General features: G+C 36.8%; 3 protein-coding genes across 3 annotated transcripts in view; all 3 read right to left on the reverse strand.

Moving 5' to 3' along the window:
- Positions 1-1,482, reverse strand: part of LOC140148273 (neuronal cell adhesion molecule-like) — a 56,659-nt gene extending 55,177 nt beyond the window's left edge. Inside the window, exons 1-3 of the mRNA XM_072170168.1 lie at positions 1,247-1,482; positions 839-1,067; positions 220-335 (exon numbers count right to left, since the gene is read on the reverse strand). Coding sequence (XP_072026269.1) covers positions 220-335; positions 839-1,067; positions 1,247-1,348 — 447 coding nt within the window. The 5' untranslated portion in view covers positions 1,349-1,482. The remainder of the gene's footprint in view (positions 1-219; positions 336-838; positions 1,068-1,246) is intronic.
- On the reverse strand, positions 1,459-10,463 carry LOC140148275 (neuroglian-like). Its single transcript, XM_072170169.1, has 8 exons — positions 10,323-10,463; positions 9,171-9,360; positions 8,502-8,642; positions 7,371-7,520; positions 5,099-5,229; positions 3,368-3,524; positions 2,225-2,527; positions 1,459-1,607 (listed from the first exon to the last, which is right to left on the reverse strand). The coding sequence occupies exons 2-8, from the start codon at positions 9,340-9,342 to the stop codon at positions 1,459-1,461; spliced, it is 1,203 nt and encodes a 400-aa protein (XP_072026270.1). The 5' UTR covers positions 9,343-9,360; positions 10,323-10,463.
- LOC140147152 (neuronal cell adhesion molecule-like) lies at positions 10,319-13,809 on the reverse strand. Its single transcript, XM_072168932.1, has 4 exons — positions 13,754-13,809; positions 12,952-13,071; positions 11,373-11,608; positions 10,319-10,746 (listed from the first exon to the last, which is right to left on the reverse strand). The coding sequence occupies exons 1-4, from the start codon at positions 13,807-13,809 to the stop codon at positions 10,319-10,321; spliced, it is 840 nt and encodes a 279-aa protein (XP_072025033.1).
- Positions 13,810-14,727: the final 918 nt, after the last annotated feature.

The raw sequence follows: 14,727 nt of genomic DNA on the forward strand, positions 1-14,727 counted from the left end.
CCTCTTATTTATTAAACTATTATCAATTTTAATAATTCAAACATTTTTGCCTGACAAATCCATTGAAAAAGTACTCACTAGTTTAGCTTTCGCCATCTGGGCTGATGGCTTGATCACAAGTGACTTGGTCCACTGCTTTTCATCTACAATCCTACAAATGCATCTATTTACTATTATCAATTTTGTTTTATCAAAATATATGCAAAGAAATCCACCTACCCTGTATCCCTGTATTTTTCCATTGACAGAGTCTGCTGGGACATCCGTCCAACTAATTTCAATGGTATCCGAGTTGAGTACATCCACTTTGACATCACTAGGGGCTGCAGTAGGTTCTGTTGGGTACAAATTATATGACAACAACATGAATATTCAATATAAGTGATGCAAGCGTAAACAACTCCAAAAAGGCCCAAAGGATAATTACCATAATAGGAAATATGCTTTATTAAAGGGAGTCTCCGGCAAGCATAACATTATGCCATATATGTTAGAAGAATAACTATCAAGCATAAATCACATGGTTTTATTTAAAACAAACTCATATTAACCATTAAAACGAATAAAAGCAGTCGACTTTCAACACGCAATATAATTCCCGCGCCAAAATTGTCTAAGTGCAATGACGTAATGGTTATTTGAGCTCTATTGTCGTCAGCCTTCATTATATTACTAAGACATCATTGCACTCAACAATTTCAGCGCCCGGGAATTTTGAATATCTGTCTGTGTGAGAGACTAAGGTCATGTTTTCCATATAGGGGGTGTATGTATTTCAACTGGAATGGGGTGTATGTATTTCGACTGAAACAGCCCAATGTGTGTGCCTGTCACTTACCACTTTCACCCGAGAATCCTGTTACACTTTCTGGTGTTGCTGTAGACCGACCAACGGCATTCTCAGACACAACTTCAATATCATATTCTTGGAATAATACGTCTGACCTAACCTCAAACTTGTTCTTATTTTTATTGACTGGCTCTTCTGTCCACTCTGTTTCTCCTTTAGCTTTATATCTTACAATATACTTGAAATCTGGACCAGCATAGTCCTCTGGAATCATTGGCTACAAAAAAAAGTACAATAGAATTCATCAAAGGCTTATTAAAATATTTCACTGTATGAACTGTTTTCGCAGACATCAACCAATTAATAATGGGTAACATGTCAGACTAGAAATGTTTTCTAGAAATAGATTTGACATTTTAAAGGATTCTGGTTAAAAAATACAACAAATCTAATTACCTCCCATTGTACAACCATTAAGCCAGGTTCAGGCCCTGATCCTGTAACACCACCTGGATTCATAGACGGTCTCTTCTCTGGGGTTGCGTGTTTGCTAGACATTTCACTTGGTGCGGATATCCCAACCTTATTCCTAGCCTTTACGCGGAAACTATATCTGTTGTATGGTTTCAGGGTAACAGTTTCAGAAGTTGTAGATGCAGAAACCTTGGTCAACTCTCCCCAACTATTATCATATTCTGTAGTGTACTGATGGTGTACTCTGTGATGGGTGTGTTCCTTGAATGCTGGTGTCCACTGATGTCTGCCTGAAGATCATTAGTGTTGACTACCATAACGTTGTTAGGAGGATCAGGTATGGCTAAAGGTGGAAAAAAGGAAAAAAAGATGAGGGATATTTAAAAAGTTCCTCTGTTGTAAAACAATGTTAATGCTATCTTCATCTGACCCTTCACCTAGAAGAAAGACATTTGGGGATTGAAGTTTTATTAGAGGGACATTCAGGGATTGAAGTCACATTAGAGGGACATTCAGGGATTTAAGTTTAATTAGAGGGAGTATTGAGGAATAGAAGTTTTATTAGAGGGACATTCACGGATTGAAGTTTTATTATAGGGACATTCAGGGATTGAAGTCACATTAGAGGGACATTCATGGATTGAAGTTTTATAAGAGAGACATTCAGGGATTTAAGTTTTATAAGAGGGCGTATTGAGGAATAGAAGTTTTATAAGAGGGACATTCAGGGATCAAAGCATTGTTGCACAATTTGTATTTTACAAATAAACCCTACATCCGTAATTTTGATGAAAATGACTTCGGAATGTGATCATATTGTAATTTCGTCAGGATCACAAATATTGTAATTCTTTTTTTTTATGAAATTCTTACTCTTGTACAAAATTTGTATTATTTTTGCAAACAACCAACATTGTTTTATGATTTTGGAATAAGTACAACAAAAATATGCAGACTTACTCAAAACTGTGACTGTTCCGGACGCTGTATCAGTTGATGTTGATGAATCACTTTTGAACGTTGTGATGGCCTTACATGTGTACTCGCCACCATCTTGTTTCCTCGCTGTAATCACAGTTAGAGAATTATCACTACCCAATTTGTAGCGATTTTTGTTCACCTCTGTGTCTATCTCCACACCTTCAAACTCCCATAAGACGACCAACTCCAGATCTGGATCGCTGTCAACCACGCATTTGAGGACTATGTTTTCGTTGGCAGTGACTTCTGCGGCGCCTGGACCTTCTGTCACTGTGGTTTGTTCTGTAGTGATACATTGGAAAAGAAGTGATGTTGCATTAAAAAATATCCCAAACAAAAAAAAAATTATATTTTAAAACCAAAATAAAACATAGACAATGTATAATCATTGACAAACAAGTACTTTAATAAATGTAGCAAAACAAGTTATTTATAGCAGCATGTAGACTGATATTGGACTCTGTCATATTGACATAAGCTTAAAAAGATACCGTTTCAGAGTCTGAATAGAGCAGTGACGTAGCTTGCGACGCCATCACAGCGTCTTCATTCAGCGTAGTGATTACTCTCCTCCGGTCACATGACCACCCAGTGGGTGGTCAAGTGACAGGTCACCTGACCACCATTCTCATTCATTGATTCACTACACACATCAACAGTATCGATCCCATCTTTAAGTTCACTACTGAACAGGAACAGGAAGGGAAACTCCCTTTCTCCCTTTTTTGGACACTTGCATTCACGTCAATGACGATGGTAGCACAAAAGTCACAATCTACAGGAAGCCCCCCCCCCCCCACATTTCAAGCCGAATTGGTGCTTATGCCTTCATCCACACGGCAGTATATGTTTGGAGTGGCCTGCGGGTGGGGTGGTCGGAGACGTGTCTGGTGGCGGCGCACAGTCCTTTGGGAGCGAAGTGCATTGGTGTATTATTTCATGTGTCTGGTGCTTTGCTGTGCCTCTTCACTCTTGTTCCTAAGCTGTTGTGAACCTCTGATTGGTCCATGTGGTTTCCTTATATAGAGCCTGGGTGCCTATATGAGTTTTTGACCTGTGTCACTTTGCATGGGCTATAATTGATCACTCTAGCATTTTATGAAAATAAAGACTACTACTTACTTCTGACGATTAGTCTGGGTGAAGCAGCATCTGTACCGAAATCATTAGTCACATTACAGTTATACATCCCAGAATCAGTCTTTTCAAGCTCAGTAATTCTCAGCATTCCATCGTCACTACCACCTTCCTCAACAGTGAACCTACCACCAGGGGTGATCTGAAAGATGACGAATACAAAATCAATGATAATCTGTTGAATACTATATTTCAGGTTTACTTTTTATTTTGCGAGTAAAGCAGGCCTCGAATTAAGCCGTATCTCATCTTAATCTCCGGAATTAATAAAAAAAAGGCACTTCAGGCTTAATCTTTCATGTGCTATTTTAGTACACCCTTGGGCATTACAATCATGCAAAAAGTAGACATTCAAGAATAATTGAGGGTGTCGCTGTAGAGCAAATCACACATTATGGCTTTAAGCTTTCTTTATACAGGGTTACAAAATTCAGTTTCTGGCACTGCTTTCCAAGAAGGCCCAGATTTATGTAGGTACAATTTATATTAAATTCTTTTTAAAGACAAGAAAACATTCAAGAATTTAAAAAGTAATCATCAAAAAATGGTAATAAGGCTAAATTTGTTTGATCTTAGAATTGGCTGTTGATGCTACTTGATCGTAAATTATTGCAAAAATGTTATTGATCATTGATCAATACATTGATCATTGATCAATATGTTACATAAACAGACAAAATGTTATCACAATTAACAAGTCAATTAATTGATGTTACATAAATAAATAAGGATCGATTTATGGTCAATTGGGTTCAATTGCCTTTTTTTGGTCATTGTAAACATGCAGCTCCCGACTGCTTGTGTGATATTGTTTCATATACAATTCAAGCCAATTAATTGATGTTACATTATAACCAGGCCTCGAAATAAAAAAAATCCAAGGGTCCTTTTGAAAGGGTCCTCATCATTTTTTAAGGGTCCGACCCTGGACCCCTGCCTTTGAAATTTCAAGAGAGAGAATTAGCTTCGGCAAGCACTGTATGTAGATTGTAGAAAATTGAAAACCCGGGTTGAAAACTTTTTTTAATTTCCTGTGCTTGGAACTGGTGGAAGGAGAAAAGACATACAAAATGAACCACCAGCTCCCAATGATCATGAACAATTACAAAATAATCAATACTTTAGTTGAAAACTTGATGGGAAACTAAAATGAAAGTGTACTCAGGGAGCTGGACATATTATGTGAAACAGATTTTCCAGTGGAACAAAAAAACTAGGCTTTTCTGCTCTTTGCTTGGTTCAATTTTTACGGGTCCACGCCTACTTTCACAGGTTTCACGGGTATTTGATGCAAGGAGACGCCTTATTTCAAACGACTCTGGCAGCTTGTGTGATGATATCGTTTCATATTATAACCCCTACATAGCATCACAGTGCCTACTGGCCCCCTGCTCCTTCTTGTACAAATTGATTTTTAGCACCCTCTTTTTGCACATAGGGCTATTCCATTTAAGATCCACACTACCACTGTGGAAGATTTAGCTTATGCCTTCTACAGTGAGAGTATGATTTTGAATAGACATTTGTGTAACTTCCATTTAAAATATTCACTCCAGTTGTGGAAGATATAGCTAAAGCCATAATACAGGGGGAGTATGGGTTTCAAAATGATTAACCCTGACCAATTACATTTGAAAAACATTCTCCCTCTGTGGAAGATATTTCCAAAATCTTCCACAGGGGAGTGTGGATTTCAACTGGAATATTGTGACTTACTTTAGTTCCTTCAAATGACCATGTGACGGTTGGGTTTGGTTTCCCATATGGCTCACATCGCATTTCCACAGTCTCGCCCTCAGCCTCTTCGTAACTTGCAAGCGGTCTCTTACGGATTTCAGCAGGGATAGCTATAAAGAGAGGGAAATAGCACCAAGAAAATTTAAACAGATTCTAATTAGTGCATTTACGTGGTTGCGTCACCAGCATATGGACAAGTCGCCTTTATTTGCATGTATAGGCCCAGCGGGAATAGGTTAGTGCGCGATTCGAATCTGCCATTGTTAAATTCAACATGGCGTTTCTCTCAACTTGAGATAAAAGAGACTATATTCAGCTGATAGTACCGTATTCGTCCGAGTATAGTCCCACGCTCGAGTATAATCCCACCCCCCATTTTCCGAAAAATTTCAGAAATTGTAAAAAAAAAAAAAAAAAAAAAATTTTTTTAAGTTTATTTTTTTTTTGTTTTGGAGTGTCCCTGGACCTAGACCTAGATGCTAGGATCATTAATGGTTGACCTAAAAAAAAAAAAAAAAAAAAAAAAAAAATTTCAAGATATTTTGTATTTTTAATATGAAAATTGATAATTTGTATTCATGTCATACTCTATTAATGATTTCAAAATGCATTGAATTTGAATGCATTTTGAAATCATTAATAGAGTATGACATGAAAAAAACAAAGTATCAATTTTCATATTAAAAATACAAAATATCTTGAATTTTTTTTTTTTTGAAATTGAGTATAATCCCACCCCCAATTGTGAAAAATTTTCACATAAAAAACGGGTGGGACTATACTCGGACCAATACGGTACTTCAAAAGAGATCTAATTATCACTATGGACCGCGATGGTCTCATCCCAATGGTAAAGTTCAATAACCTCGATTAAACAATCAATCATAGTGCAAAATTTAACCTCAAGTTGCAGAGGATGAGTTTTTGTACCCAAATTTTCAAAGGTCATTCAATGAATGTACAAATGTACTGGGGTTAAAGAACTGTGCCCTGATAGATGAGAATGTTGTGGATGGACACTATACAAATATTAAGATGGATTGCTCCTGGAACAGCACTTCCATGGAACAATTCAACTTTCACCGATTATATGAAGACCATTACGCAAATATCAGGTGGTTAATCTTTGTTTTATACCACTCATACACAAATTCTACAAAAAATTAATCAATTTCATATTATAAGATTGTCCATTATGGCTTTAAATCAACCTCTGGTATCAAAGTGTGGCAAATGAGGCAGTAAATGACTCTTGAGGAGACATATTTTTACAAAGTAAAAAAAAACACCTCACCCATACTTGAATATTTGGGTAGTTTTTTTAAAGTAGCAAAGAAATCACCTACTTAAGGGAAGGGGTATGAACGTTTGGACAGTATTTATTGTGGGACATTAGAGCACATCAGACATATCAATTGCATTCTGAATACTGAAGAATGTCCTTCTGATATCAAATAATTTTGATTTTTGAAATTACGCAATGTAATACGCATTTTATGGCCATGCAGATAACCAGTAAAGAGAATTGTGTTGCCAATTATTACACCCAAGGTATATTGTTACACCAGAGAGTATTTTAAGGGAAGGGGTATGAACGTTTGGACAGTATTTATTGTGGGACATTAGAGCACATCAGACATATCGAATTGCATTCTGAACACGAAGAATGTCCTTCTGATATCAAATAATTTTGATTTTTTTGAAATTCGCAATGTAATACACATTTTATGGCAAATCATTAAAAATTGATACTTTTGATATTTAACAGTACTTGAAGTAAACTTTATAAATCTGATGATTTATACTTAATTAAAGTGTATGTAGGTGGGATGTAAAGCCGACGATCAATTGAAAATTATGTCCTTTCGTATTGAAAAAATAGGTCTTTTGGGAAAAAATCCATATCTTCAATATAAAAGGTCAAAATTTTCAATTGATCGTCGGCTTTTCCTCCCAGCTACATACACTTTAAGAATATATCATTAGATTTATAAAATTTATTTCGAGGACTGTTATATATCAAAAATTTGAAAAATATCAAATTTTAATAATTTGTCATAAAATTTGTATTATATTGTGAATTTCAAAAATGAAAATTATTTGATATCAGAAAGACATGCTTCAGATTCAGAATGCAATTGACACGCCTGAGGTGCTCTCATGTCCCACAAAAAATACTGTCGAAACGCCATAAACGCCATTCTAGATCCCTTAAGGTGCACCATTACTTAAAATCAATATAAAAACTTACCCAGCACATTCAGAAAAACACTGGTTATCTCTTCTCCGTAAATATTCTTAGCCACACATTGAAATACGGCACTGTCAGATTGCTCGGCATTAGTTACGATAATCTGACCGCTACCTTGTCCAGAAGTTATAGTACGTCGTGGGTTTGCTTCTGAAAAATGATGGCAAAAAAAATGAATGAACACTCTGCATAAGTCACGGACCGGGATAGATCATCTGATATAAAAGATAACAAGAGATGAAGAGAAAGAAACACTGTTGAAGTCTGAAACAGATGTGTAATCTGCTCCCGAATCTGCTAGGCCTTAAAAATATTACCACTCCTACATTTGTGGGTGCACCGCAGTAGGGCTCTACATCGCAATCGGAGGGTTGTGTGACGAGCCCCGGTGGTGCCATCATGTTGTGCACTTGGGCAAGGTGCTTAACCTCACTTGCCTCTCTCTACCCAGAGGTGAAATGGGGAGCTGTTAGGAATATTGTCCATTGAGCAGTATCGTATGGCAGCTGATCATATTCTAACAACAGCGGAATAATTGTAAAGCGTTTTGATACATGCGAAAGGCGCTGTATAAATAGCAACATTTATTTTATTTTTATTCATTAATAGGCATACAGATTTGCCGACTGGTGCACATGTGCTCCTTTGCCTTTGGATAAATTTCACAAACAAATGGAGAGATCCCTCATCTGAAAATTTCATCGAGAATAAAGGGTCCATGCCCTTATTTGCTGGTGGGATTTTTACGGGAGGGCACTTCTAGTTTGTGCTTAAAATTCCAGTTATGTCAAGGGAGCCCATATGCGCCATTACGCAAATCTTTACGGTAATCCAACCAACCATCACAGCATGACCTGCTTCAAAAGTCTAGTATACATTTACCAGGACAGCTGGCAGTTATTTTTTGTAAAAGAATAAAATGCAAGAAAAAAAAAAAGTGAAGTTCCTCACCAACTGTGTTGAAAATTTATTCTATAATCCAAAATCTTAAATTTTTTTGTTGATTTTTTGCATGAATTTAAGCTAAATTATTCAAATTGTGAATTTCTTCCCCGGCAACTTTTTTGCTCACCTTGTGAGAACAGGTTTCATTTAGAAATAGGAAAGATAATGAAATATGTGACCACTTACCTACTTCACTCTCTGGTTTACCATTAATAAGCCAAGAGATACTAGAGGCAGGGGAACCACCAGCTTGACATGTCATAGTCACAGATTCTCTGGGAGCGATGGTGGTGTCATCAGGAGGATTTGGGTCCCAATAAGGTGCAGCTGAAAAAGAAGATCCAACATCATTAGTCTTTGTCAAATATCCCTCTTGAGATCATATACACATGCTATATAGCGAATGCACAGTGCTGAATGCACAAGAACAGGTGCCAAAGGTGTGTGTTAGGAGTGTGGTTTTGGTGAGTATCAAAGAGCCCAGACCCAAAGAGAATCAACTCAGCACTGCCCCGTGCGTAACGATATGGTAAATCCTCCATATTGGCCCGTCTCGCTTGGAGACCAAATAAGTGTACCTCGGGTATATATTAGCATAAACCCTGATATGGAAAAACAGTGGCATGATCAACAGGAATTCAGTTTATTTATAAACCCTGATGTTAAACAATAATTTGCGTTTTCAAGTTTGACTGTTACAAAGGTTTGTATGAGTAGTACATAGTGTACATTATCGACACAAATACACGCAATTAGCATTATTTCTTGTACAGGGTGTAAAAAAATATGCTAATGAGCTGTAAAGAAATGATACAGCATTGACCAGACATTTTTGATTCTGGCTAGCAAACTTACCTCTAACAATTATAGCGGATGTATAGGTAATAGGGGCTCCTTCTCCATTTGAGGCCTCACATATGTAATCGCCGTCATCATCAAAAGTCACACCGAAAATTTCCAGGGTAGATCCTGCTGGTCCAGTGGAGACTCTATCCATAGGGATTTCTTTATTTCCTCCCTTTTCCATGTAATGGAAGGTGTAGGGCTGTAAAAATAAAGAGACATGGTTATATAGCAATTTTCCTTAATGATTATAAATAGGCTATTCCATTTAAAATCCACACTACCCCTGTGGAAGATTTTGAAATCTATTCCACAGGGGAGTATAATTTCAAATAGAATTAGCATATTAACCAACTCTATTTGCAACTCACCCTCCCTCTGTGGAAGATTCAGGTTGAATCTTTCTCAGAGGGTGTATGAAATTCAAATGGAGCTGCAAAATGTGTTAATTCCATTTGAAATTCATACTCCCCCTGTAGAAGATATTTCCAAAATCTTTTACAGGGGCTAGTGTGGATTTTAAATGAAATAGCTCAATGTGCCGACAGGAAAATCTCACTCCTTGCTCCACCAATAATTCTGAGGGTCGGTGTCTCGTCACTTCCGGTTGATGATGCGACTCGCGGATCGCGGTCAAGTGATTTGATTTGTTGTTGATGATTGCTGTCATTGGTGTTGCGTACATTTTGATCGCAAATAGTCAGTGGAATCAAACAAGTTTCTAAGTCTGCAGAGTGGAAGTTACTTGATTTACAGTTAAATTATATTCCAAGGCAATGCAAACCACCCACAAGAAAAATGAACTTGAAAATGCATCCACCCACAAGAAAAATGAACACGTCCGAAAGCACTGCGCGTGCAATTATACAACATTTATGCACGGCTAGTAATTTACTAACGCTTGATCTGATTGGTTCCCACTATCTACAGGGGTGTGAGTGACCTCTATTGAAAAAGAGGAACTTTGTTCAAAAAAGAGGAAAAATGAGGAAAAGCACTGAAATATGCTCGAAATGGGCTGAAAATGAAAGAAAAAGCTAAAATTTTGCTCAAAAGAAATTTCCAAAAAAGAGGAATTCAGCTTAAAAAGAGGAGATTTCACACCCCTGTATCTAGGAGTGTATGAACCAACAATATATTAAAAGTTACAATAACTGTACTTACAATCCTTCAGCAATGCATTTGAGTTGAAGTATTTTCGTTCTCAAAACTTCCTTAGACTGTGGTGGTTTATACACCCAAGATGGACCCCTAGTAGGAGCAGGCCTATTTGTGTTCACCGTGACCTCAAAAATTGGGGAGGTTTTCACTTCACCGATGTAAGCATTCGGTACATTGCACACATAGTCTCTGGAATCCTGTTCTTGGATATTTGCAAACACTAAATTGCCTTGTACATCTTGAAGTACTCTGTCACTGTAGACTACTGGATTGCGAGGACCCTTCGGATCACCAGGCATTCCAAATGTCCAATAAATAGCTGGGTATGGTGATGGCACACCATTTGGAGGATCACAATTCAGCACAACCTTTTCTCCGATTTGATATGAGTCAATCTTTCGCTCTACCCAGCTGAATGCATCCAGAACTATATTTTACAGAAAATAGAGGAAAAAAACAACCAGCGAAATGAGGGTTAAATCAACATATCTTTGCAAGGTTATTAAAAAGGGCTCAATCAATAATCGAATCGGACATTGTATCGGCCCGATATTTTCTAAATCAGTATCGGGTCGGATTATCAGTAAAAAAATGCATGGAAAACCAGTGCATCTATAATATGTGATAGATGAAGAGGTAAACATTAGTTAATGGTTTGCATATTAAGGAAAACAAACTAATTTTTTCGTAATTTTTTCGTAATTTTTTTTTTTTTTCAAAATTAACTGTGAATGATCCTAGCATTTCAGAAAATGACCCTGAAATATCACCAAAAGCTTGGCAAACATTTTTTGCAAACATATTTTGAAAATGTTCTGATTAAAAAAAAAATCAGTCTAAATCAATACATTTTGGCATGATTTTAGCAAAAAGTACAAAAAAAAAAAAATTCCGAAAACACAAAATCTGGGTCGGTCAGGTCAGTAAAACAGGGTGTTCCCGTCATCTTATTTATCATTTTCAAAGATTAATATTATTTTCACTCCTTTACAGGGATCACAATTATGCCTTCAATGTACTCCTACTTGTATTTCTTCATTATATTATGCTCACATGCAATAGAAGCATTAACTTTCTTGGAAAGTGCAGATCCGAAGGTATTTTCTGCGATACACTGGTATAATCCTTCGTCGGATTCTTCGACTCGTTCCTGTGCAGTTTCTGCTTTCATTCCAGGATCTTCCGGGTCTCCTACTTCTAGATTACCACCATCCATGGTCACCCTGTCATCGTTAGGATCTAAATCTACAGGATTTTCACCATTTCTATCATATTTGACCCATTTGAATCTGCAATTTAACAGGAACAAGTAGATTAATATGTGCAAAATATGTCCCCACCAGAAGGGCAGTTCTTGAGCATTATTAAAGAAAACATATCTGCAAATTGACCTTAAGTGACTCCTAGCTGACCTTTGAGCTTGACCCCTTGCTGATCTTTGAGCTCATGTCTGTTGACATCACCCATGTCAATATACCCAGGCTCAGAAATACGATGTGAATCTGCGAATGGATTCGCACACAGATTCTCGTAATGCATTGACAAAATGGATTTGCGTAATGCATTGGCAGTTTACTGAAAGACAAAAATATGTACTAAGTTTGACTCCCAGTTTGACTATTTATACTTCATTTTTTAAGCAACTGAACCCCAAAAATGGTGAATTATGGTATAATTTACACAAATCATATAATTTGTACAATAATCTTAGTGTCTAGGAAGAGAAAGATAATTTTTGTCAGAAACAGGCTACTAGATAAATAAGTAGAAAGGCTTTCAAGACTGGAATCCATAAGCAAGCAACATAGTTTCAACACATTGTCAGGCTTTTGTTCTGGTGTGGTCCTGACTTCTTCAAGAGCTTTCAAGACTGAAGTAGGAAAGGGAAGCAGCAATAGCTACTCTAATTGTCAGGCAAAGTCATGATCAGTTGACTTGAAGCAACTAGATAGTTGTGTAAATTTGCAGTAGAAACTAGTGGTCTTTCCAGTTTTGAACCTATACTAGGATGCTGTATCAAAAATAGAGTATAGAGGTCGTCAGCCTTTCGCCATCTTGTGGGTACAAATGATACATGTGTGCATGCGCCGGACACTACGCGCAGGGCACAGCTTGCCACGCAGCTGTCATCGCACATCGTCACAGTGATTTTGCTGTTCACGCATGGAAATCGAACGACCATCGCAGCGTGTACCCACAAGATGGCGGCATATGACGTCACGCTGACTGCCTCTATGGCTGTTTGAGAAGAGCTTGACTCACTATTTTGAATTATTTGAAGCATTCTGATGTAACCTTAACCCCATGAGAACTACCTGCCGATTGGCCAAAAAGAAGTTTTCATTATCAATTGGCCCAATCAGCAACATTGTTAGAATAATTTCATCACAAAAAAAAATTGGTGTGAATTATTTGCAAAGCTCCATTCTGATTGGTGATTAAAGTGAAAATACCATGTAATTAACCAATCAGACCAAATGTTAGATTGGCAGGTAGTGCTGAGGGGGGTTAAGGATATAACCTTAAGATTAAATATACATAAACAATTATTTTAAAATAAAAATTTTGTTTCTGCACTCTGGTGGATATATGCCCCTAATCATCATCATCAATACCATGCTCAATTACTTACCTTGGTGGCGGTGTTCCGGTTGCATCACAGGAGAGCCTAATAGGGACTCTCTTATCCATAATAAAAATATCATAACCTCGTGCAGGTTTTGGCTGTAAAGTTATTGTTGGGGCGAGGTATCTGTAAAAAGAACACAAATTCATTGGTTAGACAACAATTGTTGGTTCAACAAGAAAAACAATATCTAAAATTTATGTGATATGAAAAAAGCCTAGTTTTAAACAAAAAAGTTGCAAATTCAGCAACATTTTATGACTTTTCAATTAAAATAATAATTAACAAAAATAAATAAACTAAGAATAAAAAATATATAAACATGGCATAAAAATGTTTGGAAATGAAATCAGGTTATATAAATGAAAATGTAGAGATCCAGTCACCAAATAGAAAAAAACAAACCAAAACAACAACAAAAACAACACAGGAACAACAGACAAGGGATTGATAAAATGAAACGAAAGAGCCAGAACCATCAAACACTTGTATTAGGCTATTCTATTTAAAATCCACACTACCCCTGTGGAAGATTTTAGAAATATCTTCCACAGGGGGAGTATGTTTCTCAAATGTAATTGGTCAGGGTTAATCATTTTGAAACCCATACTCCCCCTGTATTATGGCTTTACCTATAACTTCCACAAATGGAGTGAGTATTTCAAGTGGAAGTTACCCAATTGTCTATTTTATTTAAAACTTATACTCCCTCTGTGGAAGACTTTAGCTAAATCTTGCACAGGGGTAGTGCGGATTTCAAATGGAATAGCCCATTGGGGATATTTGTCAGATACCCCACCTCATTCACCTTTTTGTATCATCTATGCACACATCTTTAGTTTGCAATCCATTGATGATCAGCATGCGCAGTAAAGGTGTGCACATTGATGATACAACATCAGGGGTAAAATCACACAGACTTCCGGGATTTACTAAAATTAGGCGATTTGAATGTTGTTCATTTTACAGTGGTTATTTTAGAAAATACAGGGGCAAATTGTCCCTTTATCTTTTGAGCCATGGACCATCTTTTTTTATGGGTTCAGGGTATCTCACAATCGGCCCACAAATTTGATGTGATGTGATCAAGCAAAATGTGTTGGAAGTTGGAAATTAAAGTTTTCCAAGCTACATTTTGCAGAAAACCACATTGAATTTGGACAACCAGTTCAAAAGATGTGAGCAGTTAAAGAGTTTTCAAAACAATAGGACATACTTTCTTTCTTTGGCTATATCTCAAAATCAATATTTCTGACTTCCGACTAATTTTGCTTGATCGCATCACATATCAATATCAATGCACTGATATCTCGGCAGGGGTGGATCCACAGGCTGAAGGTGACCAGGGGCTCCAGTCTGATTTTGCATATTTTGTCAAATTAACAAAATCAGTTTATTTCTGGGCAACCTCTAAGCCCCCCCCCATCTCCCACAACCTGGGAAATTTGATTGTCCAAATCCGGGATCCGCCCCTGTATCTCGGAAACCTGCAAAACGCTTAATTTTACATGATACATTTAATTAATTAATTTGTTAGTATATGTTAATTAATCAAGCTGTTAGTATTAGTATCAAGTAAGCGAATTGGTTTAGTATTAAATATTCAACATCATCGAAATACAAAATTTTCTTGCCTTATAATATATAATTAGTTTGCATATATTGATTAAAAAAATGTTTTATCATCATTGATTTAGGAGCAAATAACAGCATACATAATGCGCTTTATACAAGAAACAAAACAATCACAGACAGTGAATCGGACAGCACAAACAATTTATA

This window comes from Amphiura filiformis, chromosome 3 (genome assembly GCF_039555335.1).
Source record: "Amphiura filiformis chromosome 3, Afil_fr2py, whole genome shotgun sequence".
Classification (NCBI taxonomy): Eukaryota; Metazoa; Echinodermata; class Ophiuroidea; order Amphilepidida; family Amphiuridae; genus Amphiura; species Amphiura filiformis.

Excerpts from the sequence above, each read along its gene's own strand:
- LOC140148275 (XM_072170169.1), bottom strand. The coding sequence starts at position 9,342 with ATGGAAAAGGGAGGAAATAAAGAAATCCCTATGGATAGAGTCTCCACT. Across the intron at positions 8,643-9,170 it reads ATCCGCTATAATTGTTAGAG|CTGCACCTTATTGGGACCCA; the intron begins GTAAGTTTGCTA and ends CTTCTTTTTCAG. Across the intron at positions 7,521-8,501 it reads TAAACCAGAGAGTGAAGTAG|AAGCAAACCCACGACGTACT; the intron begins GTAAGTGGTCAC and ends ATCATTTTTCAG.
- LOC140147152 (XM_072168932.1), bottom strand. The coding sequence starts at position 13,809 with ATGCTGATCATCAATGGATTGCAAACTAAAGATGTGTGCATAGATGAT. Across the intron at positions 13,072-13,753 it reads TGCATAGATGATACAAAAAG|ATACCTCGCCCCAACAATAA; the intron begins GTGAATGAGGTG and ends TTCTTTTTACAG. Across the intron at positions 10,747-11,372 it reads AGTTAATGCTTCTATTGCAT|TTCTGGATGCATTCAGCTGG; the intron begins GTGAGCATAATA and ends TGTAAAATATAG.